Source organism: Apteryx mantelli, chromosome 19, assembly GCF_036417845.1.
Source record: "Apteryx mantelli isolate bAptMan1 chromosome 19, bAptMan1.hap1, whole genome shotgun sequence".
Lineage (NCBI taxonomy): Eukaryota > Metazoa > Chordata > Aves > Apterygiformes > Apterygidae > Apteryx > Apteryx mantelli.
In genome coordinates, this window is record NC_089996.1 from 13,579,772 (window position 1) to 13,606,305 (window position 26,534).

The 26,534-nt window shown below is 35.6% G+C and overlaps 1 protein-coding gene and 1 long non-coding RNA gene across 3 annotated transcripts in view; one reads left to right on the forward strand and one right to left on the reverse strand.

The window, feature by feature from the left end:
* Positions 1–983: 983 nt before the first annotated feature.
* PITPNC1 (phosphatidylinositol transfer protein cytoplasmic 1) overlaps positions 984–26,534 on the reverse strand; it is a 93,638-nt gene continuing 68,087 nt past the window's right edge. Inside the window, exons 6-9 of the mRNA XM_013953100.2 lie at positions 21,767–21,862; positions 13,678–13,833; positions 12,861–12,924; positions 984–5,445 (exon numbers count right to left, since the gene is read on the reverse strand). Coding sequence (XP_013808554.1) covers positions 5,186–5,445; positions 12,861–12,924; positions 13,678–13,833; positions 21,767–21,862 — 576 coding nt within the window. The 3' untranslated portion in view covers positions 984–5,185. The remainder of the gene's footprint in view (positions 5,446–12,860; positions 12,925–13,677; positions 13,834–21,766; positions 21,863–26,534) is intronic.
* LOC106493133 (uncharacterized) overlaps positions 10,415–26,534 on the forward strand; it is a 39,381-nt gene continuing 23,261 nt past the window's right edge. For both annotated transcript variants that reach the window (XR_010886057.1, XR_001294107.2), the window contains exons 1-2: positions 10,415–10,556; positions 16,499–16,630. This is a non-coding gene — a long non-coding RNA (uncharacterized lncRNA). The remainder of the gene's footprint in view (positions 10,557–16,498; positions 16,631–26,534) is intronic.

Sequence of the window (26,534 nt, forward strand, 5' to 3'; positions counted from 1 at the left end):
ATTGGATTATAGCTGTATCCTGAGCTGGACATTCGCATTACATCCTATAATACAGGCAGTGGATCATCCTGTACTTAAATGATGTATTTCCCATGCCAAGCGTATTTCCCTTATTCCTTGTCAGCAGGACATCTCATCTTGCGGTGTCCTCTTGACTGCATTAGCTCATTCCTGTGTCAGTGTTTCTTCAGTTGGTCTCAGACTGGTTAAGAACTACTGCAGTTACTCATTTAGCAAAGCAGTTATATGACCCTAATCAGTGCTCTGGCAAACTCTCTTCATCCTGGTAACTTTTAATATTACCCGTTCATGTTTACTTTTAGCTGGCTGTGATTTATCTTACAAAGTAAGGGTAGCCACTTAATAGTTTTTAGAGTAAACCCTGTAATCTCTATCTTAAATATTTTCTAGGCCTATGTTTATTCCTTATATCCTGTCCTACATAGCTGTGAAGCATTACTATAGTGAATAAGCAAATACCATTCTTCCAGTACAGAGAGTGCTTTATTTCTATGGAGTAATCCTCTACTTAAAAGCTTAAAGAATCATTGTATGTGAAATTTCTGTTGACTACAACAAAATGACTTGTAGATAAGTGATTCAGGATTCTTACCTTTTGAGAGGTTTCAAGTGTTCTCTTTTCCAGTATTTACTAAAACACTGTGTTGCCAAACCCTGCATAAAGAATTAGAAATGTTTTCCTACTGAAGAACTTCCTTGGTCAACTAAATGGTCATTTACAAATGAATGGGCTAACATCAGATTGATGTGACACCTGCCATGATAAAATCTTTAAAAAGCTTGAAGAGCAACAAAACCTGAATTGCATCCTCAGTAAATGTCCTAAGCTGTTTGAATTTCACTTACAATGCCAATTCTTTGTGCAGCTTAATTTTGAGCAAGTGATTTGTAGAGCTGGAGGCAGAAATGTTAATGGCTATGTTCCTTGCCACAGGAGACGGAATAAAAGAAAATAGCTACACTTGTAAAGAATAACTGTAGGTAGTTTATTTACAACAAAATGCAAGGAAAAGTACAGTATTAAAAATAAATAAATTTGAAAAAAATCAGAAACGAAGTGATATGGATGAAAAATATGACCATCAAATTCTCCTGGTTAGCTTTGCATTATCTAACATACAGAGTATTTCAAAACTTGGTCCTTCTTTGATGGTAGTGGTGTATTGGCTAATGTAGCTGTCATAACTCTAAATAAATGAATTACTGGACATTCAGAGTCACGTGGAATTGTCACAGAAATGAAATTAAAAAGTGAATCTGTTTCAGTGACACCACAAAACTACAGGAAATTGTAATTCAATGACCATGCTGTTTGTTTAAAGCAAAACATTGTTAGACTTATTTAGCATTTTTTAACTTACACATATAAAATCAGGTCCAAACAAGGAAATGGAAAAGTTCCTATTGACAAGTTCATGAATTCTCTCTTACTGCACTCACTAACTCATAAAAAGCATATACATTTGGCTTACTTCAAATGATAGCACATTCTTTTAAAGTTATAGTGCAGCAAGCTTCAAAGCGGTTTTAACAAAATGTAGCTGTCTTATTACAAAATGAAAGTCAAAGAACAAATATTTTCATTTCAAAATCTCTACAGCAGCAATTAATGCAAATTGGCTACTAGATGTCACAAAATAACCTTCCAGAATAATTAAAAAAGCCAAAGAAAAGGTCAAATAGTTTCTTTCAATAGGATTTATCCAGTCATTTACAAAATCAACCAATACATTCAGAAGAAATCCCATTAAGTAAGTGTGTCAGGAATGTGTTGCTCCTGATAGTCTTTATGAATGCCTCATTTTTTAATTTATTAGATCAAATCTTCTAAAGACTGCAGTGGATTGCCAGTTACTTTGTTATGATTGTTCTCAATGAAATTCATGAAAGTAGGAGCAAGCCTGGGAGGTTTTAATACAAACCCAAACAAACTGATCACATTATCTATTCTGAAGTGTATTCTTCTTGATGTGTATTCCTTGTATAGTCGTAGCAGAGCTGTATCATGTAATCCTTCAATCATTGTGGCAGAGAATAGGAAGACACAGCTATTTCGACTATTGAGCTTTGCTGCCTGGCACCATACTTTAAAGATGCACTCACTAGATAATTACATTATTTATTTTTTGCAAAAGAAGTGATGAACACTTGCAAAATACTCTCTATTTTTCTCCCAATAAAGATGTTTAAAAATACAACAAAAAGCGCTGTGACAAAATCAGTAATGAAAGCAAACTGCATTCCCTCAAAATCTGTCACCAAGTATTCTGACCTTCCTTTTTATTTAATTGTGTATGTGTGTGTGTATATGTTTGTCAGGAATTTTCTGGAAGAAAAGTCATCCTGCATTAAAAAAACAGAAAAAGAATTGATATTTAAAGATCATATTGATGAAATGATTAATGACTGACTAGTGGAGAAAACTGAGCAGAACACAGTAGAGGATGCTTATACAGCCCATAAAAAGCCTGCAGTTATTTCTTACACAAGGCAATGGATCATTACAGATCTTTTTATTTGCCTTCATTAGTAAGCAAAATGGAGGCAATATGGATGATCCCGATCCTAATTTTGGCCTGCAGTAACTTAAGGCTGTCTTCCAGTGATTAAACCTGATACTGCTACAGAACAGAACTGAGAGCTGGAAGTGGGTATGGCAGCAGCACATGCGGAGGGAGGCACAGCATTAAGCAGTCTGTCATTTTTTCCATGACATGATCAGTGTCTTTCTTTCTCTTACATATCTGTCATGCAGCTACTGAGTTATGTCCTATTCAGGTATGTTAATAATTTTCATATATTCATTATCCCCAAACCTACATAATATGATAAAAAATGTATCCACATGGGATAGGAAGTGAAGCAGTTCAATATGGGTAAAAGGTATGATTACTTTGGTCTAATAATCTGTGTCAAACCCAGATGCTAAAACATATATATATAAAGTTATATGTATATGCAAATTCATTGAAAAATATAATTTCAGGTGGTGAGGACCCAAACGATTTGTACGTAGGTCAAATTCAGGTAATGAAACCCAACCAAACAATACTTTATGCTTTCAAAGGTCTCCCTTCTCTGCCTTCTCTGCCAATATTTGCATTTTGCTATTAAATAAAAAAAAATGATTAGACCAGTTATAATCATGAATACTTAATTTGTACATTCTTCTGTGAGCTGATGTCATAAACTAATGTAGGAAAGTTTTGTTTGCAGCATTACAGTGGCTGTTTTTCATACAAAAAATCATTGTCAGTTGGTTTACTAATCACACAAAATTACTAGCTTGGAGAAGAAAAGGAAAGCAGACCATGGACAGTAAGTGGGAGAATGCATGAAATCAGACCACAGCTAACCTACAAAGAGCTCCTGGATTTTGCTAGCTACAGGGTTTTAACTATCAAACAAATATACACGTTTTCAGTGCAGGTTGACAGTGGAATTACCTCTCCTGCTACTAAAACTACCCTATTAATATCACACATTCAACATAACTTCTACTGGATATACAGCTGTTGAGAAGTTCAGTGCATTTAAGCCAGTCAAACTTGCATGAGCAAATCATACCATTGTGCTGAGAAGATGGCACAAACATCCTTTTCAGGTAAAAGGCCATCCCCAAACTGATTGTTCATTATTCAGTGATAGTTCAGCTCCCAAGGACTGCAACTTTTTTTAAGGGGACCATTGCAACCAATGGTACAAAATATCACCCACTTTAATCATGTGATTCAGGCAATACGCTATCATTCACTGGGAACTGAATGGTGGCTTATTTAATGACTACTACAGCAACCAATAGAGATAGCTACTGACAACATTCATTAAATAGCAATTTGTATGAAAGACAAATTGGGAAAGGTTCTCACTGAGCTTAGGCTTAAAAAAGGAAGGAAGAAAGGAAGGAAGGAAGGAAGGAAGAGACCACTTCTGCCATTTCCTTTCTTCCCCCCACCCCCCAATCTGCATATCTCTATGGGGTAATATCCATTTCTAGATTTTCATTCCTGAGATTGAAGAGTGATTTCACACACAGGCCAGGAAGAGCATTTCTTCTTCCTTAATGTCACCCTCCATGGGACTGAGCAGCCCCATGGTTCATTTCTAAGTGACAGATTTTATTCACCTCTTCTTCAGAGACAATGGTAAAGCCTGGGACCAGCTTCCTGTTAGCAGAGATTGTACTGTGTAGGAAAGATGAAAGGCAGGATAAGAAAAAGCCCAGGAGTCTCCTATTTTCTTTCCTTTACACTGAAGGTCTTACAGCATAATGAGTAGTCTTCTTCCGGTGAGGACAGGACAGAATTCATTGGTTTTGCTTCTCAGCTGGCTCAAATTAGCTGCTTGTTTTTCCATCTTATACATAGAACAGGAGTCATGAACACCAATACAGACTTAAGAGATCACAAAAGTACAGGGGAGAGCTATTAAAATACATTATTTACAAGAAATGGGTGGTTTCTTTTATAAATTCTGTGCAAGATAGAAATAGTTGAATGGCCTCAAAGTTAGTATAATTAATTACAATTGGGGCTTCAATACAGTGATACTTCAGGTTGGAAAAGTTTAGTATTTGTTAGCTTGGCCCCAGCTCCTGAGTCATTGAGCAAAATGTGAATCTGAATGATTGTTGTTGGTGTTCAAGTACAATGAGCTGCAGGTCAAAGGTTTATGAATATACATGAGAAGCCTGAGTGTAGGAAGGATTTAAAAATCAGTTACAATAGAAGAAAATGGGAGTTTTTTTCCTGTTAACCCTGCATTCTAGTTGGCACAAATTTGCCTCAGAAGTCCTTGGCAGCTTTACTAAATACCTACTCCTAATTATAAATGCTGTGACCTAGATGAAGATTTGTAGCTAGACATACTGCTACAGAAAGATTTTTTTTTTCTTTTATAGGATTCTCCTCAGACTATTTCATTGCATGTCAGTAAGACGTGCCATATGGCTAGGAACACTTTAGGAATATATGAATTATGTTCTCTTGCATGCACTTCTCTGAAGGTTTTAAGGATCATATCTGAGTAAAGAAGCAATCTTTCCACAGCAGTAAGATTATTTTAAGCAAAAACCAAATGACCAACCATCATGACCTTTGTAGATATTGAGTTACTCTTGCTGTGGTAGACATGGCTTATCGGAAGGAAACATGCTGGGTTAAATTTAAAGGTTTTTTTTCTCTGGATCTGGAAGAGTGAGAGTTTCTGGAGCAGACTTTTTTCGAGGCCGCTCTTTGGGAACTGTTAGGAATTCAGGAGCATCTGTGGAGAGAGGAGTAGATGGAGCACTAGATGGAGCACTGCGGGTTGAAGAAGGCATGGAAATGTTAGAGATAGATATTGCAGGTGGGAAAATCCCAATTTTCTTGTTGGTAGCTTCCTGAGTTGCTCGTTCAAACTCTCGGACTTCATCCATTGTCATGTCTTCAACAAGAAGAAAAGAAAGATAAATGGCACGTTAGAATCATTTCAAATGATGATTTCACTAACTTAGTTAAACTACTTCCATCCAAATTCTAAATCGGGAAATGAATGTCTATCATGCTCATCATTAAATGATTCTCCATATGAATGCCTCCCTATTGTAATGCATGGATTGGAGTAAAATAAGCAACCAGTGTAAAAAAAAAAAAAAAGGAAGTATGTTAATTACATACTAATTGTTCTTCCTGAGTCTGAACTGAATATGAATAAAGAGTGCTACCTCTGTAACTGCTAGAAAAATCAAACTATTTCGCAAGCAGTTAAAGAATACACTTAGATACAGGGAAGGCAAGTAGAATTCTTCTGAACTTTAAACTAAATAAAACTGATAGAAAGCTTTTTTTTTTGTATCTAGATTGTGAGCACGAACCAGATAAAGGGCTGGCACCAGCACAGTTACATTGTTCGCTTATTGTAATTATCAAGGGATGAAAAATTCTCTCTCCCCAAGCACAGCTTCCATTGATTTCTAGTTGCAGTTGCATGCACATAACTGAGGACAATATGCCTTTCTACTAATAAAGCCTAAAGTATTCCTTCTGATTTGATAAAGTCACAACACACTTTCCAACTTTCCCATCCAGAATCAATACTTAAATATTTATGGACAACTGACAGATCCACTGCTTCTTAATTCCCTGGAAAATAGATGCAAAATGAGAATAGATTAGACTGGTTAAAGCCACTTTGCAATGGAAAAACAGGTCCACAGGATGCTGCTTTAAGAGTAGTGAGAGTCTTATGCAGGTGACAAATGTGTCACAGTGCTGTAGAAACCCACAAGGGGGCAGAGCTAGCCCACAATAAACGTGTTCTAAGCTGAGCTATGCAAAACTTTTCTAATAATATCCTAAATGAATGACATCTGCTACAAACGGATACACTGAGCAAAAATCAGCAAGATCTTCCTAAATTCGCTGCTTCATGTCTGCATTGCCTGTAAGATGTCCACTGTGCCAATTCAAATAAATTTACTGATTTTCACTGAAAATCATGTTAAATTAGTGAATTTATTTGAAGGATTCACAGAATGAAACTCAGCATATTCAAATCTACCCCAGCTAGAACAGAGAAAATCGTATCTGCTAAATGGTGTCTCTAACTGGAATAGTTGACTACCACAAGATAGAAAAAAGGCACAGCCAAAAACATCCAATAAAATCCCTTTTAAGTTCTATTTTTTTTCTAAATAATAATAGGTCCTTGGGAAGTATTTTTTTTTTTAAACAGTCAACTGAGAGTTCTGTTAACATTTCTGTATGAATGTCAAATAGTTTTGCTTACTTGCTGCTCCCCAACTCCACACTCGGGACCACAGTAAGGATGAGTCAGGTGATGTTGAGGGGGAAAGAAGAAATCTGTGCCCAAACTGATGTGAAAGTGTGGTAGGACAGGGATAACTTATGTTCCATAATCGTATAACAGGGAACACAGTTTACTGAGTGTCTGTACTCGCTGATGAATACATTCCTGCTACCATTCTCTATTCTTTCCTTACCAGTGTTTTCATTTGTGTGACTTCATTATGGATCTCAGGCTACTTGGCACTTTAAGACAGAGACCAGAGACAGTCAAGTCTCATAAAATCAGTTTATAGATTCTTTGAGCTCTGAAAACTCAAAAAACAGAAATAAAAATATGGACATTTTAATTAATTTAAAATTCTTGCACATTTGGGTGTCTGAGACATGGACTGGCAATAGCATTTACCATATGTATGGCAAAACCCTACACTTCCAGTACATTGACACTTTTAAATATTATCCAGCTGCATGCATCTGTAGCCTTGGCTGCAAAAAGTTATGTGAAAGAAGCTTTATGTTGTATTACAACATCATATTAAATTAACAAAACCACACATGTTGCCAGCTGCCTTTTCTCTTCCCTCTAGATTACATCCCAGGGACTTTTTCAGCCTACAGAGCAGTGCCAGTTACGAGGAGTGAAGACTAAGCTATTTTCAAAGCTGAGATAAGTGGTGGAAATAAAACAGATGGTCCCAGAGGAACTGTACCTACTTTTGTTGGAGATAGATTTGAACCTGTTTCGCTCATTTACATTTTGTTTCACTCTAAAACAGTGCATGTAGTGTTTCTGAATTTGAACCGCTTAAAAGCACACTGACATCAAAGGGAGACTATACATTCACTTCAGCTATTTTTTTTGATTGAGGACTTCTGTATGAAATAAAACAAAACTTGTCTTCAGTGAAAGAGAGTGAAATGGCACAGGAAGATTTCTCAGTTTACTGGCCATTAAAGCGAAAAGAAGATTGATTAGTCTTGTTTAAGTGGTATCCTCCAAGCCTGTCCATTCTAAATTCAGATATGAAATACTCATTGCCCCTTCAGTTAAGTTTTGCTTTTTAGCTTATGCTCCCTTCAAATTCAATTCTGTGCTGATAATCACTCAAGTAAAACTAATCTTTACCCTGAGCTAAAAAGGATGCAGAAATATGTGACTGCTCTCTCTTTTTTTTTTTCTCATAAATGACAAATTCTGTCCTGACCTCAATGGCAATTTTGATACACATGATCTAACTAAGAATGGCAGACTTCTTAATCAAAGCCAAATCCTGAATGTAAAGCCAATGTCAGAACTGATTCTCAGTTCGGTAATAGGGTAAGGAGTAACCTTGATGTTAATGGTATTGCAGCAATATGAATACAAGAATAAAACTCGTATGTATTACTTAAATAACATCTTCTCAGCCTGGTGAGAACTTTCAGTGAATAAGAACAATGGAAGGACTTCAGGATTTAAGATTTAACCCTTCATGCCTTGCCCAATACTCGTTACATGGGTAAAACCATGAGTTCTATGGCTCAGTTAGTACAAACAAAAGAAAAATAACATTTTTAAAAGCAAAGGTCACCGTATCTCTTCTGTTTGCAGATACTAATAATTTCCAACTCTGGGCATCTAATTTAGGTGCCCAAGTTAGGAACCTAAATTCTTTATGGAGTTTCCAGAATCTGAATCAAAGCACCTACACAGAAACCTGCCCCTCTCCACAGACTGCTCAGTTATATACTTTGAAAATACTTCTTCCCACCTTGTCGGTAGCTAATCAGTGACAGCATTAAAATCATATAGAAATAAGTCAATAATGCCTTAGCTTTTTTCCTGGTGAAGCAAACAGTTTTATCAGTCCCATAGAAATTTTCCACTCTCCATGTTCTTGGCTTTTTGACTAATGCACTCTGAACTTTTGCATAAGTTTTAAACTATTCAAACAATAGAAGGTAAAACTGATAATTAAATTCCCCTGTAGGCATTCAACTGAAATTGGAGAATTTTGTTTTCCTGGAAGACAGGGAGTTGTATACGAGTCCAACCCTGCCCTTTCTTACATCAGTCGCAGTTTACAGTGCAAAAGAAATGCAGGATTGCACTTCCTGGAGAAAGATTCTGTTCCTATTGAAGCAAAACTTCCCCAAAATCACACTGACTGGTCAGCAAGATCAGTTGGTTGAAAGTTGATTGCTCTTCTCTGATCTGTGCAAGTATATTAGCTGAGGATGGGCAACATGTTTTAAAAATTGACATACTCTTGCTTTGGCATGGCTCTCTATTTCATCCACAGTAGATGAATGTTGATTGCAAACTTTAATGTTGGTTTTTTCATGCATATTTTTCTCGTATTCTCGAACATCATCCATAGTCATATCTGTAAAAAGTTCAAAATTGTTGGCATTTTCCATTGATTCAGTGAAAACTTCTTTTTTTTTTTTTTTCAAGGAGAAGGTTCTAGGAATACATAAGCCTTTCAGCAGAAGCCAAAAAAGATTAAAAAAAAGCAGGGAGCAACTAGCTTTATGAAAATTGACTCATAAAGGTAGTTATATCAGCCAAGGAAGGTATAAGAAGGTTAAGTCAAAGGGAGTCAGAGAACAGGAAGGAGTGGAAATTGTTTAGGAGTATCTGTATAACATAAGAGGCAAAAAATATTGAAGTGCACGTCTTGGCAAAGGTGAGGATCTTCTAAAAAGATTTTAGAAGATCCCTTGGAAGAGAAAATAGATATAAAAATATTATAAAGACTTACTTACCTTTCTAGGAACTTTCAAAAAGATTTTATAATGTTATCTTTGCATGGTATGTCTCATAACCAGTAAACTCTTTTACTGTTAAAACACAATCAGCTTAAATTCCAGAAACTAACATTTAATTACAGTGGTAAGTGGATTACTAGTGAACACTTTAATAATTCTGTGGCCTCAAACCATGCAATGGATTATAAAAATTCTACAAATCAGGCTGATTCTACTGATATGATCGTTTATCATTGCCTAGGCATGCCTGATGTCAAACTAGTGAATAGTCTCTTAGGTGCTTGCTATATAACTCTCAGCAATTGTGAAGGATTTTAAAATGTTTTTGTCATAAATCATGTTTTTTAGTAAAAAAGGAATCCAATTAATCTAAAATTATTCCAAAATGTGTACCACTTCTAGTAATGTACACTGCATTTCAGTTCTTGAGGTTATCATTTTTCTCAAGTTCATTATGTGTCATTTGGATTTGTGAAACCTTATATCACACCGCTTCTTGTTATATGATACGAGGCTCTTGCTTCACAAGACTGCTTTTAAGGAAAGATAAAACTTCAGCTGTTATATCAGTAACACAATGTAATACTTTATCAGTGAAAATGAAGTGCAGTGTAAAATTTTGATCAAAATGAAACATGGAGTAACACTATCGTTAATATTCTTTCAACCTATTCTTTTACTGTTATCTGGAATGAAAACCAAGCTCATAAGCCATGTAAAGAACATGCTAAGATGCATTTTTGCCAAGCAGAGAACATGCTTTTTATTAGTAAGTGACATTGTGAAATAGATTTTCTTAATAATAACAGTTCAGTAAATTTAATGACAAAAAACATTCATACTTGCAACAGTAACATAATATGTTAATAGTTGATTTTAATATACTGATTATTCAATTCACTTTAGATGACTTACATCTTCTCAGAATCTTCCTTGAACTTTTATTTGAAAAGATGATAATAGACACATTGAAGGCACACAGATACTTCAAAAAAGGTATTTTAAAAAAACTCTCCCCACACCCATGCACATGTCAAGAACATTACCAAAAGAATGTTACAGATCAAACATTAAATTGTACTGGATGTATACAAATTGGAGCTCACTAATCTTGGATAATGAAATACTCAGTTTCTAGTCAGGGAGCCTTATCAAACTTTAGTCTTCACAGCGATGCAGGGGCACATGAGCTGCAGACAGCGCAGACAGTTGCCTAAATTAACCTTCTGCACTTTCTTTCTATTTTTTTTATAAATCCCATTATATGTTTAGCCTTTATTCATACTTATTTTAGTGAGCCCAGATTTTTTTAGGTTTTTGTGCTTAACCTGACCGTTAAGTACTAAAATCACATGATATTATTTAGCAAATATTCTCACTATGACAGTAAAAAAACACAAGATAATTGTGTATTGCAAATATTTAATTATGGAAAGAGTATTTTTGGCAGGGTGCATTCAGAAGTAAGGTAGGGAATTTGTAGCTAAATGTTTTTTGGGCTAAACTGATCCCATATGTTTAATTTTATAAATACTCACTTTGCTCTGTATCAAGAACTTTGCAGAAGTGCAGCTAACTCTAGGTTTCTCAGTAACTTTTATGTCTTGCTTTAATACATATTTTTGGGCAGATTTATGGGCTCAACTTTTGTATGAAGCCAGGATGTTTTATATTTATTTAAAGTCATCAGTTAGAATTTCTTTGTACCTTCTCTGATTGCTGTATGATATTCATAAAATCAGAATACATTATATATAAAGACCTATCACAGATTATGGAAGAGAAATAGAACTCTAATGTTATGGAAATAGTTAAATATGAAAGAAAACTGAACATAATTGGATCTGTTCTGAAAAATCAGTTGAAAACAGTCAATTTAGAAAATATCTCAAGTGATCACCCTGGAAAATATCTTAATTTCTAAGTTTTTCTCAGCTTCTGGGAAAAGGAGCAGAGGTATATTCTAGACAGCTACAGAGAACTAATGTTCTCAAAGGTCTTTATCCCAATGAATGCATACAGATGACTTAGGCTTGTTTAGGGAGATAGTGGATCACTACATTTCATGTAAGAAATACAAAAAGAATTCAGATCTCTTAAGAACTCTTTTCTCACTGGATACAAAATTCTCCTACTCACTTATGGCTACCCGCAAATAAAAAAAGATCTTTTTTTAGCGGATTTTAGTATTTTTAAGATCATTACAGCACAGGCTTTCTCATGCATTATTAAATTTATAATAAGATAAATTATGATTTCAAACACAATTTTTTCTATAATTTCAAATAATCAGCACAATCAAGTTATAGTTAGATTCTAGTGTAAAATTATGCAGGTTTATGAAGTCACTGAAGATGTGTGTGTTTACACCAGCTGGGATAATTGACTGTATATCTAAGCAATGCTGAATGTTTCTGAGTTCCAATGAAAGACAGGTGTCATTCTTATCCATGAATTGCCCCATACAGTGTTCCCCTGAAGTTTAAGCAGGGTCTAATATAACTGAAATAGGTTCCCAAATTGCTACCCTATGTTACAAGAATGTTTTAGAAACTGTTCTACAAGTATCTATGATTATGGATGTATCATACTGAATATGTATGTAAAAAGGAATAACCCTGTGAGCTTATTGTACAGTGATAAATATAACTGGCTGTTTTGATGTTCAAAATTACCCTGTACCATTGAAAGTGCCCATTCCTACAGCTGGTGCAGGGATTCAGAGCAGTTTTTGCATGCAGCTGCTGTTGAATAAGGCTGAGTAGGTTTTATATTTATATCCATTTTTCAGAAGGGACTTTAAAGTCCCATCTTTTCTTTATTGCGGTTTATATTAACAGTTTAAAACCTTCCTGAGAAGCTGAAAACGTGTTGGATCAGAGGCCTTAACAGTTTGCAGTATGGAAATGATTGCATGTTAGTACAGTCTTAATAAGAGGCTTTATTCAAACCTGCCTGCGGTTCTCCATATATAGATGACTGTTTGCAGGAACAGCTTCCATCTGCCTAAAATGCAGGGTGACTGGACAGATGCATATACTCCAAGATGTAGGGATATACAGAGGGCCCTGTATAGTGCCTACTGTCTGTCTAAAATACAGCCTACTCTTGTTATAAAGAACCTGCTGTAAATAAGCTGTGTATATTCCAGAGAAATTGAATGTAATTCCAAGTCTTTCATGAACAACTTAAATTTGTATTAGAACCCGATGGTCTATGAAAGCCAGTGGAAATCTGTCATTAATTTTTATAAGCTTTGGATCAGCCCTTTTAAGTGTGTTTAATTTGGAGAAGACTTACCGTACCACTCATCAACCCAGGCAAAAGCCTGCCGGTGACCAATCAATAGTATATCTCTGACCACCTGTGAAATAAGGAAAAGGTTAAATACCCTTACAGCAGCAAAACATTTTAGAAAAGTAACACTATTGTCTTTCAACAGGATTTAGGTCAAAACGATCTGACACTTTTGTCTCTAAAAAGACATACGCTAAAGAATCACAAAATCATAGAAATACTGGCTGCAAGGGACCTCTGAAGGTCTTATAGTCCAACCACCCACTTGAAGCAGGACTAATGCCAACACCAGATCAGGTCCGCATGGCTTTAACTAGCATGGGAAGCCACTTGGGAATGGTACAGAATCCATTAATCTTTGGGCAAATAGATTGGAACTCTTTTCCCTTTCCCTGTTAATTTTTTAAACATATGAAAGGTTCAGTACTCTGAAAAATATTATCATTTGGCAGTTATGCCATTTATTAATTCTTTAGTAGACTGATTGGAAAACTCTGCCACTACCTGTCTGTAAGCAACCCTGCACATCGTTGTTATATGTAAATTACTTGTTTATACTCCTAAATAATTTAGGTCATATATTTATCACAGCATTGAAAATGCTAGTGCTAGTTGTCTCAGCCTTAGACCTCAGCAATTCCAGACTTTGGCAAGTTTATATGCGGAGATGAACGCTTCAGCTGTGCTCCAGATCTTTCAGACCTTGAGAGAGGCCCGACAGCAGATCCAGCTGATCTCCTAGCTCCAACACAGCCATTCGTGTGCAGCACAGTACTCAAGCTCTGCTCATGTGAAGGGTGAGAAACAGCTATTCACCGACCTTGTGTACAAATTGCTCCACTCTGGTTTGAAGTCCCCAAACTTCAAATTTCACAGTCACAAGTTTGTAGGAACACATAATTGGCTGATGAGTCTCTCTCCAGCCTTCCTTTAAGTGGCCTCTTCCAGTCTTCTGTGACTTGAAATATTTAGGGTCCTGCAAAACAAGCAAAACATATTCAGAAATCCTGGACAGGAAGTCCTATTTGTCAGTTTGCTAAAATAAATGTTTTAATAAAACGTAAAATATGAAAACATGTTAACAAACATTATGAAAAAGTAATATGAAATCTACTTAAATAAACATGAGGATGTAATAAAACCAAATCCTGTCTTTTATCCAACAGCCATTGAATTGATGATAGCCAGCATATTCTTGGAGATGCTTTAAAGCTAATTTCATCTAGGAGATTTTTTGCTATAGGAAAATATGATATTGTAAGTCATACCAATACAATGCACTCCAAGTGTTATTTATGGCCTTTTGAAAAAAAAAAAGTTGCTTCTTCAGAGCTTGCTTTTACACTACCTCCCCAGTGTGACTTACCACTACTTTCTAGCCATGCCTGTCTTTCTGAAAATCATGTCCAGTTTTAGCTTTGACACATCAACACTGATGTGAGCCTGGAAAAGCCATTTTTAATTTTAAGTGAGCTTGTATATCCAGATGACCAGCTAACTATGAAAACTCTCCAATTTAGCCATCTCCAGTATCAACTCAGTTATGGTATCTTTAGGCAAAACCTTGAAGGACTGTAATTTCAAAATCAGCTTGCTTTGACTAATTAGAAAACCACACAAATTCGTGTTGAAATTACAGCAAGGCCAAGAACAATAATAGCTATAGAAAAATAACAAGGGTTCCTATGGCCTTCAAACTAGTTTTAAATATGAGAAATTTAAGAATAAAAATAAAATTTCCATAAGAGGCAATAAGAAGACTATTAGTTCATCTTTAAGATTTACTTTTAGCCAAACAAAATGCACTTTTAGTTATCCAAGAAATAAGCGTTGTTTTCCATCTTGATAAGTTAATTTGATTGCATTTCACCTTATGTCCATTCCTGCTAATTACATCTTGTAAATAGAAATAATTTACAGTTAAACATGGATTTTCAGAGCTTGAAAATAATTAAGTATTACTGAATGTATAATGTAGCTTCTAAAATCTGTTTTCAAGAATAAACACCAGTGCTCATCTGAGTTGCTTTCCCCAAAGCCACTATCTGGGAAATTTTTCTTTTAAACCCATCCCTTGCTAGAAAAGCAGTTAAACGTGTTTTAAAGTATGTGCTTAAATTACATGCTAAGTGGGATATGACCAATGGAGAAATGGATCTATTCTTAATTTTCTGCCATTTGGTGTGAACTTATGTATCATTCAGCGGCATTCCTTTTTTCTAGTGTTGATAGTTATCTCCTGTCTAGGCTTCCGATGTTAGTCCTTAAAGTCCATCTTAGTCCATAGCTCTACCATTAAACCTTTATCAAGCTCTAACGAGCTGATAGTCTTCTTCTCTGTGAAAGTCATTGCTTTTATTGCTGACACATTCTTTCCTCCATAGAAATGTTAAGCTTGCGTATAATAAGGTTTCACCTTTAAATCACCATAAAAAACAATTCAGTGTCATCATAGATCAGTGCAACATATCACTGTATATCACCAGCTCATAGTCACATGATGTTTGCCAGTCTTCATTCAATAAAGCTTGACCTCAGCTTGATCTAGTCATTTTCTAGTTGAAAAGAGCTGTTTTATAACTGCTAACTGCCTTAAACAAGCAGTGTATTAAAAAAAAAAAATATATATATATATATATATATAAACTAAGAGTAAGTTAGAAAGGCACAGAATTCTAGTAGATGGTTTCATGAATAAATAAATTACAGAAAATATGATCTCAAATATTCCTGCAAAATATTCCAGTGTAAAATAAGAATTTCTAAAAAGTAAAATCAAAAGGAAATAGTGGTTTCAAGGAAGGGTCTTTCGTTTCTTACATATGCGTACAGTACTAGTGGGAGGGAGCCACTGTCTTGATTAAGCACTTCAGACATGCACTTTAATAATATTGAGTGTTATGCAGGGATACTTTGTATTCCTTCAGTGATAACGAGATCTATAATGGAATAACTTCAATGCAGTCAAAAGGAATTAATGTAATGAATTTGACTCAGTTTCAAGTTTTTCAGAATTTATAAACAAAAATTAAATAAGGTACAGCTGCATTGCACGACTTCAGTCATGCATGAGACCTGTGTTTTGTTCAAACCCTCTAGATGCTGTGAAAGCAGTGTGAGGGTTTTTGGTTTTGTTTTTTGTTGTTGTTGTTTTTTGTAAAGTTAACCCAGCAGACAAGGGGATTCGTAGCAGAAACCTTTCTTAAATTGATGGCCCACAAACAATCCGTCTACAGCAATGCAGTTTATCCATGGCATCACTCCTAGTTGCAAATTCCTTTAACAGATCCCAGAGATGGCACTTTTGCTTCCCTTAATCATGCCCATTTTTCTTGAAGGACATAAGGTTTAGTCAGAAATTGGCTGGACAGTTTCAAGCAAAGAACTGGCCGACAGAATGGGCAACATGTATCTAATATGGGCATGCCTTCCTTCTTGAAAACATTAATATATTGATACTATATCACTGTAAACTGGTGAATGAAAGATAGGAAAAAGAAAAAATTCAGAAAAACATACTTCCAGGCTGCTGTGTTAAAGATCAAGATGTTAAAGATTTTATTGAGTGCTTGCTTAGACGAGCTAATACTCAGTTCACTGGGAGCTGAAGCACTGCTCTTCCTCTCACTTCTACGCTGCAGCTCACTGCTCAGAAGAGTCAGGCAGGCCAGATGAGACTCATGCTGAATGCTCACATCTCTCTGTGCCCAGGAGGAAGCGCTGAATATCTGCCTGTTCTGGATCACGCACGTTCTTTACTCTTCCTGTGAAAGGTATGGCAATTTGCAAAATATATTCCAGAGGCACTGAGCTAGAGAGAAAGGGGCACGACTCTCTGGGCCAGGAAACACAGGAGTTTGAAGCACTTCTGTGAGCAATAGGAACTGGACAAACTGATCTTTCTGACTCCATTTTTATATTCTTATTTAGAACATTAATTTGTATGTGCATCATGTTTGCATTTAGCCACCTTTGCTTTCCTTTCCAGAGGATCCATCACCTAAAGAATACTACTTCTGTTCACTATTTTCCTCTTAATTTGTCTACTGACAAAATCCTCAATCTGTTTTAAGATATAATGGTATAGCTAAAATTCTTTCATTTAGATAACCTATTTCTGTTTTTATCAGACACAATTTATGAGGAAAGCCCATCTGGCATTCCTTTTGCTACAAAGGAGCAAAAAATACTGTTTTTGCAATATACTGTTGCCAGGTGCACAGTGATTTAAAAATAGTACTTCTGCTAACATAGCAGAAATATCGTTACCCATGAGCTGGTCTTGATTGAGGATAAAAAATAAAATAAAATTAAAATTAAATAAAAGCCACAGTGTAATGGAATAGGGTGGAATGGAATTTTTAATCCTTCATGATTTTAATATATGTGATCTGGCATTTCATCATCAGTGCAGTAGCTGGGTTTTGGATTTCAGATTACATAGCTAGTGCTCTGGAAAGATATGCTGATGTAAAAATGGTTTGGTTAGCCTTTTTCTCCCTCTGCTATGACGCCTCAAAAGCAGACAGAGTCAGAAATAATAGGAGTAGATCTAAACAGAAATTCAACCACTGTCATCAGAAAATAATGCAAGCGTGGCATATGATAAACCAGCCAGCCTTTATGTAAACTCTCAACTGAAGTTAGTAAGAGGAAATTTTCATCCGTTTATCTCTTGCTGCTATATCCTGGGCTGAACTACTGTACTGAAATGTTACAAACCTTCACTATGGCAGCAGTATTATTTCAACTATCATAATTTTCTAGGCCTGTAATGTAAAAGAAGTTTTATTATTCTGAATGGACCTGGACAGTAGTAAGTTGGATCCATTATGGTGCAGCTGTGTTAAAGTCAAAAAAGACAGCAATTGAAGAAGAAAACTGTGGCAGCTGCATGAAATGTTGCTATTTGGAGGTGACTTAAGAAGTTTATACCCTGTGTCCAACTCTCAACTGCTTTGTTATAAACAGGAAATGAAACGCTGTTAATTCTGAGAACTTGAATATGGTGGCGAAGGACATTTTGCTCAACAGCTCAGATCTACAGTAAACGTTTCATTTCAGTGAATGGTTCACTTGAGGCCCTTGTTCTTCAGCAAAGCTCAGTTTCATTCTCTTCTATAATTCAGATGAATATATATGTCTATATGGGGAATACATGATGGTTGGTGATACATATTCATTGGTGATAAAATCACAAGGAGATGAGACAGAACCTCTTACCTGTATGTGTCTACATTCTTAATATAACAATACATAATTCTGTACTCAATGTAATATGTACATGCAGATTTGGAAACATATGTGACTAATTACAGCAAAAAGACAAACCAGTTAGTCTGGATCTAGATTTAAACTTTCTCACTTCTGAATCCCAGATTTGAACACCTCAAAGTTTAAGGATGTTTAGGTCCTTGTCTTCTGATTCACTATTTATTTGGAGGGTAAGTAAGTGCTTTTGTGCATACACTGAAGGATAAGCCCTCCATTCTTTAGGCAGTTCAGATCATTTAGATGATTTTGAACAAGAGATCGCTCAATATTACTGGCAGAGATTCCCTTAAAATGTTCCTCAGTGAAGCAACAGCCTTTCTTAAGTCTCTGCCTAGCTATATTTTTGACTTTTCAATTTTAGTGTATATTTAGGAGGCAAGGAAAAAGAAAAGTGTTTCATGGAACACATCTCCCCTGATCAGTATCAGCACAAGTCAAAAGGAACTATGGGATTCAAATGAGATATTATATTTACGAAAAAGTTGTTTATGCATTTGGTCTTTTCATGTGAGAATCACGTATTATGAAAGTTACAATGAAAGGAAAAATATAGACGTTTCTAAGATTCATGTCAGTGCAACCGAAAAATACTTTTTTAGACCATAGGTTCTTGGAAGCAGAGAATGTTGTTTTGCTTGTTTGCACTGAGCTTGATGCTATGGGTCCCTTGATCTCTCATGAGGCCTCCTGTGGTAATTGCAATATTATCACTTCTATTAATGATATCTGTGTGTTATACACACACGAGCATATCTTCTGTTTATATAAACGAGAAAAACAACACTGAAGTAAACTGTGGTTCATTTTGTCATAACCAATGAGTTATTTGATGCACAAACTCAAAGAAAGGTCACAGTGAAATTGTAGAAGGGTTTTTTTCGTACAGAGAACCTTGAAAAAATTATGATAGTGACACAAACAGCTTACCAAGGACAGCTGAACACTTTAAAGCTAAAAATAAACAACTCAAATCACAAATACTAGTGCTGTTTGATCACATCAGAAAAGCAGCAGCAATCCACCTGTACAAACAGTCTCATAAACACTAACAGAAAGCAAGCAGTTTAATTAGTGTGTGAAAGGTTTAAATGAACTGTTTCTCCAAAATAGTACTATAACAAATAATGAAAATTGCAGTGTAAAACTGAAGTGTATTCTTAATTGAAGAGGGATGCATTTTAATCAGGATATAAAAGAAATACAGAGCCTATTTCGAGAAGGTGCTAAGTATGCTGATTCTGATCTGGAACTTGCTTAGTTTTAAGCATGTGAAAGGTCCATTGAAATGAAGAGATTACTAGCATGCCTGAGGTTAAAATCATTCTCATTGGTTTTTCCCGATCCCAGTCAGACTGCTTATCCTGTGGGATCTAATTCTTAAAACCTGAGGATTGTACTTTGCTGTTAATCACCTTAGTATCAATTTAGATTAAATGATCTAACAGCAGCTCACTTATTTTATTAGTGTAAGTAAAATACCTTAGTTAACTTTTTAATTTTCTCTGAAAATGCTGTTTGAAAAATACAGTTTTGCATTTACATAAAGACACTTTTTTATACTGTTCAGACTGAAAATGGACAGAAATTACATTTACAAACACAAGAAAGCCTTTTTATAGTGTCTAAATTATGTAAGAGGCCTCAGTAGAAATGAGAATCTGGCTTCATATTCATCATATGGTACCATAAAAAACCCACATAGTTTGTAAACTTTAGAAGATATTGAATTCAGTTGTTATAAATTCAGGATCAATTACCGTATGTGCACAGCACAGTTAAATGCTACGATGTTCTCATCATTTTGTATAAATTCTGAAACAGAATTTGGTAGCCAACGTATAAATTATGCATCAGTACAGAAAAAATAACAGATGCTGGGCTATTTTTGTTGTTTAAAAACATATATGAAATTCTATTTTGCTTGGAATCAGGTCTCTAGATTTGTCCTCGAAGTACAACACACTGACTTTGAAATTCTTTTCTCAGTTAACATGCAGCTGTTTTTCTATATCATAAGTTTAATTATATGAAAACTAGGTTTAATAGCTGGCTATTAAAAAATAGGAAAGCTTAAAAGCTAGATGTTACCTTTATGTTCACAATTTATGGACATGCATAAACTGAGATGAAAAATCTTGCATGATTTCTTTAAAACATGGCCAAATGCAGACCAGTTCAATAGCAGCTGCCATTCCTAAATAAGCCAGAAAACCATGGAGTTCAGATAAGATGATGGAACCAATACGTTGTTTCACGAGGTGTTATATAATATTTGATACATAACAGATGGGTTTCATTATCTAATGAAACAAAAAAAATTACTTTTCATTCTACTGTAGACCAAATTTTGCTTTATGACCAGTACTTAAATATTGAAATAGGATCTATAAATAGAAGATAAAGAGTACATTACTTTTTGAGTCTGAAAATCATGTCTTCTGTGTTACAGAAATATTTTCATTGGCAAGTCTTCATTTTTTATCCTAAAAATGATTGTGTAGTCTTGGTCTATGCAGTTAAACAGCTGCCATACTCACTGCTAGCTATGAATATGTAATTGGCTCCAGAGGCAAATCATATCTCCAAAATGCAAGCATAGATCTGATCATTCCTCTCTCTAGCTACTTGTTCTGAACCATCATTTGTCAGATTTGAGGTTAAAACATTGAAAACTCAGCTTCATTTGCATGGTGGTTGCTGATTTCAAAACAGTGAATTGCATTGGCCTAAAAGAGACAGCGTCTTCAGAGATGTGCACTATCAAATATACATGGTAGAGATTTTCAAGGGATCTTAAAGAGAGTTAATGTGTCTGCTGCCTTTGATGCTTTTTGGCAGATCTGCAGCAGTATGTAGTACGCTTTAGTCCCTCCTGCCCTTGTGTCCTGGTTGCACCTGAGCAACTGTGCAACCCTATTCTCACTGCAGCGTCTGCCCTTTGCCTGGGCTTAGAGGGTTCGTATTAGTTATTAGCTGGGGTGTGATGCAAATAAGGAAAACAATAATGTTTAAAACTGCTCAGAATTGCAAACACTTAACTGAGCTTTGTGGGTCAAAGAAAAATCTTGTTCTACTTTGAATGAATTCAGATGAATATCAAAGGCCTGGTACAGAAACCGAAGATACAAAAGCATTTCAAAAGGTTGCAGGAATCACCTCTAGAAGAAAGTGTCAGGCAGTCTGGATAGAGAGGCTGCTATCAGCTTCCCCTCTAATCAAAAGCTCTTCAAATACTATTGACCAGTATAATTTCATTTAAGAATAAAGTTGCTTTGATTGCTATCTCTGTCCATGTCCATGAGAAAACACTTCTGACGGCTCTTTAAGATTATGATGAACATCTTAAAATCTCAGATTCTGATTATGGGGGCCATGTAAAACCAATCAGCTGTGAAGCATCTGTTTCTGGTAAGCTGACTGCATACTGCATTTTTAATTTTTAAATCTCATCTACTAGTTATGAAAACATTAAATTTATATTGAATGTGGGCAATGGTGAAGGCATTCTTGATACTGAGAGTTTGCAGTAACGATTAAAGGTATGAAAAGAATTCTAGCAAGGACAAATAAATGCCACTTTACTGCAGCTTCTTACATCCCCATCTTCACCATTTCATAGTCAAGTTGTCTCTTACCTCTGATTCTTTGTAATAGCGCTCAGGAATATCGTCGCTGGCAATATCAATAAAGCAGACTTCTCGCTCAAGATCTTTAGCTTCTTTGTCAAAAATCTGCAAGAGTTAAAGAAACTTTTAACACTAACAGAACAACATCCTGACCACATCCACCTGGAATCATGGTTACAAGCCATTGTTAAGGCCCAGTTCAATAGCTTGTACAACAGAACGTGTCTAGGCCGGCGCTTGCGCAGCCTCCGATGTGAATACTGAATTGTTCACAAAGAACACAGTCACGTTGTCTAGCGTATTGTAGATGCCGCAGTGTATGCAGGTAGGCAGAGGGAAGAAAATGCCTGTTATTCAAGATCATATATAAGCAATGTGTTCCTAAGCAAGATCAACAGCAACTTCGATGCCACAGACGTTTTGGGAGATGTTTCATTATTTCAGTTCAAAAGACGGTAGGCTGCTAAATGCAACACGTGGTATGTAGCACTTCCTGCTTAGACCGCTGCTCCTTCTTGCACACCCTTTAGAATGGAGGCTTTGGTGAAAAGTAGTAAAGTCAGCAACTAGGATTGGTTTTATTGCATTTTTTAATCTTTGAACTAGATTTCACCACAGTGTAAAACATGGGCTTTCTGGACTCTGGATATTTCTAAAAGATTTATTAGAAAAACGATTTCATTTTAGGGACAATAATGAAATGCAAGTATGTGATGTGTGCTGCACAGACTAAGCTGCTGTTATACTGAGAATCAAAATTTTGGGTGAATAGCACCCAGTGGAAGTTGCACATTTCCACTTCCATTGTGCACAGATGGAGCTTATTTTGATTTTAATACTTCAGCATCTGATTTTGAATATCCAGTCTCTTGTTCTGTGCTTTGCAAATGATGGGCCTATTTTGAAAATACAGGTTATTTGCATCTGCAACATAGTGTTTTTCTGTGCCTGTGTGCACAATTTAATTATTTAGGCCCCTTAGTGACCCATGTGATTTATGCTATGTCTGCAATAAATTTCTGCTCATGATTCTAGGACTTGGAAATAGTGACCAGCTAAAAGGCTATTATGAAAACTTAGCTGCATAAAATTCAGGAAAGCTGTGCATACACTGTTAAGTTCAGTAACAAGCAAACATTGTGTTTTTTCCTTTGGGGCATAATGTTCTATAGCTAACATTTCAAGGAAGTATAAATATTGTTTGTTTGTTTGTTTTTTAATAAATGTAGCGAACACTCCATTAATTTCTTTCATTTCATCCTAGAGGAACAGTTAAAGATGCAAAATGTCAGCAACTATAGAATAATCAGAATGCTACTCTGGAGTTTCTGAAAGAAATGGAGCTTTCCCAGATAAAGCATTCAGAAGGAGCAATGGACCACAGTGAGCAAGTATATAAGCTGGTAACAACTACATTGCTTAGGAAATCATAATTCAAATAAATGAAAAGCTAAAGTTTGATTCTATAATTTTAACTTGTAGTTAAAGTGACTTCATATTTCACTGCTGGAATAAAATGGGCAACACTGCTTACTGAACTGGATATAAAATGTTAACAGGTCAGATACTGCACAAGTACAGAATGAAGAGAAACTCGGGACTGTTTTTATTTGTTTGTGTGCTTGTTTTCCTTCCCCAATTTTTTTTTTGCAAAAAATTATGTTAACTATTTGGACAAATTTGAGATGAAAGCTCCTTCCCCTACAGTGTTCTTCCTTAGTATTGGGGGTACTATTCTTATATAACTATTATATTTTATGTATCTTATATAGGTTGCCTTTTATAAGCTTCCTTGCTTGCTTTTTTCAAAACAAATTAAGATATACAGAGCACTATCTTGATGAAATCAGTGGAACTATTTCTAGCTCAAGATGCATCTTGGTGTAAACTCTGAGCTTTAAATAAAATAATTGAGATTTCTCTTAAATGGGCATTACCAGGTCAGCTGAGGCCCTCGATCAGTACATGGCTTAAGTGCAAGACTAATAATTTTAAGCGCATGAGTATCTTTGCATGTTTAAAAGGACCTAACTTGGAACTATTACCCCATAGCTTTTCTGATAAAAACATGCCTTGCCCTATCACAGGCTTGATCCACATATTGCACCTATAAGTAATACGGTTTTAGATTCTTTTCCTCTAAAATGCTTTGAAAGTGGGGATGACAGATGCCTTTGCCAATCTCTCTCAACTAGGAGGAATTTTGCAACTATTTCAACTATGCCTTATTTGCTGCTTACACTATCCCAGACCCTTTCCTCTATTCCAAAAGTTTGTTGAATGGCATTCTCACTTCCCTTTCCTAGCAGAAGTTGTTGTCTAATCATTTACATTTCTTCCCTTCTTAGATTGTCCTCACAAGATTTGCAGATAGGGATTTAATCTTCTCATTCTATCAGCAGTAGAAAATAAGAAGTCATTAGAGAATAAGGCTGATTTCTGAGCTCTAATTCTCTTATTGCCTCTCCTGGACAAATAATCTGGGATTCTCTTAAAACCTGCAGGGAGGATGGGTTGATTGCATTTGTGATCAAAGAGACGAGAGAAATTAAAAAGTTTTAAAGGATGAGATTAAAGGCCATGAAAAGAAGCATAAGGCTCCCAATCTGTGCAGCTGTATTTGCAAATGTGCAGAAAATTAATGGAGAGAGAACAATCTGTATCCTTAAGAAGACAATGTAGAAAGGCTGAATACTAAATATTATATTGGTAAGAACTAGACAGGCTTTATATTTGGAAGCCAAATAATTAATTGAGATTGAAATACACAGAATCAAATGAAAAACAAAGAATAACATTCAGACTGAAGTGCCCTTTTTGCTGTTTGTTTTTTTTTTGTCTGTGACAACTTTTTTACAATACACAAACATTTATGCACATCCACTTGCTAAGAGGAATGAGAACTGATCGAGAGAATTATTTAAACTAACTGAATCACAGAATGACAAAAAGTGGAACATACATTTTAATTGGGTCATCTTTATAATAGTGAAGTGGTTTGTTTGGGAGAAAAAAGTCAAATAAAAACCCTGGCAGATGATTCTAACCCCTCAGCAAAGAAAGATCATGAAGGACACTGCAGCAAAATAAGTGCTGGTATATTTAAATATCTTTCTTTTCTTCATGAACTACAACAACATGTCCTAGCATGTACTTTGCTGGTGACTTCTTTTTTCCCTGTAGCTAAAGGTAGAATAAAAAGTCAGGTTATGAGACAATGGTAAGTCAGTGATATCATTTTTCTGCCAGCTCCTACCCCATTTTTCTTCTTTTTCTTTTACCTTCAGACTAAGTGCCTGTCTACAGACAAACTTAAGCCAACACGACTACATTGTTCAATATACAATGTGTAAATTTAACTGAGATGAAATCATAAACTTCCTCTTCTTTAAAATCCTTGACTCAATATCTATGCTTGAAAGCAGTGTTCCTCCCTCTCTGCCTCTCCATTTCCCCTGCCCTGCCAACAAAGCCAACAAGCCCTCCTAACAATCTCAAATCTTGACTTGCTACAAGATGGCATCTTAGTGGGATAGGCAGGCAATGACATGAATGCCATGAGAAAATATTTTTATTCGTTAGAAAATGAAATTAAGTGAAATTTATCTCTACTTTCTCATTATTATATTGATTCATTCAATGACATCTGGCTTTAAAAATGGAAAAAAACAATTTTTTATATATATGCATATATATATATATGTATATACAGATTTTAAATTCAGATATTTCTTTTAGAAAGTGATGGGTTAAAAAGTATTTGTTTTAGATTTGTTTTTAGGGAAGAAAACAGGATTTACTATGCTGTGTGAATCATATTAACTTCTGTATCACCAGACAACCCCCAGACAATACAACCCTTATGGACTACTTAATCTTTCAAATAAGATTTAAGTAGAATTAAAGTAGTGCTTTAGCCTGAATCTGAATTTTGTAAAACTGTGATTTATACTGTATATGACAACAGCTTAGATAATATAGGATCATCATAATTAGGTCTACAACATCTTTTGCCAGCACACAACTGAGGCATTTAGAATTTACTATACATTTGTGATTTCAGATGCAGTCAGCGTGGCCGATTTCAGCCCGGCATGTCTTTAGCTGAACATCTGAAAGAAACAACACACTCAAAGTCACTGTCACAAAGCCCAAAGTGAGTGGCACTGTACCACAAGCCATCGACTGACAGTACAAAGAACTGGAATGAAAACATTAATACAGAAGAGTGAAGTGACTTGCTAAGGACTGACGTAGTAGATAGGAGAAAACACCAGGATAAATGTTTTCGTTTCAGTCCCTTCTAGTGGGTCTTGATGTACAATATAAATAGCTTTTTAAATGATGCTGCTAGTGAAGGCCTAGAGGTGTCCTTGTGCCATTCATTTTACCTTTAGAAATACGAGAGTTGTGCAGTTTCTGTCTGAAAGGAGAAAAACTCCTGCTTGCAGATCTTGTAAGATACAAGATACTATCCGAACACCTCGATAAGCAATGATTTTTAAGGTAGAGAATTAAAAGATGCTGATAAAGCAAATCCCAAAAATGTGGGGGTTTATGGGGATGAGGGTTTTGGGGGGAGGAAAAAAAGGTTTATGAATAGTTAGAGGCATTTAGAGGCGTATCTACATAAGGACAGCAAGAATAAGCTTTCTTTTTTTTCCTATTAAAAAAGGGAATATCCGGCACAAAGCCTACTCTCTAAGTTGAAATTCTAATCTCCGTAAATTGACATCATCAGAACTGCTGGCTAGTCTCCAGTTTATTATCACAGCCT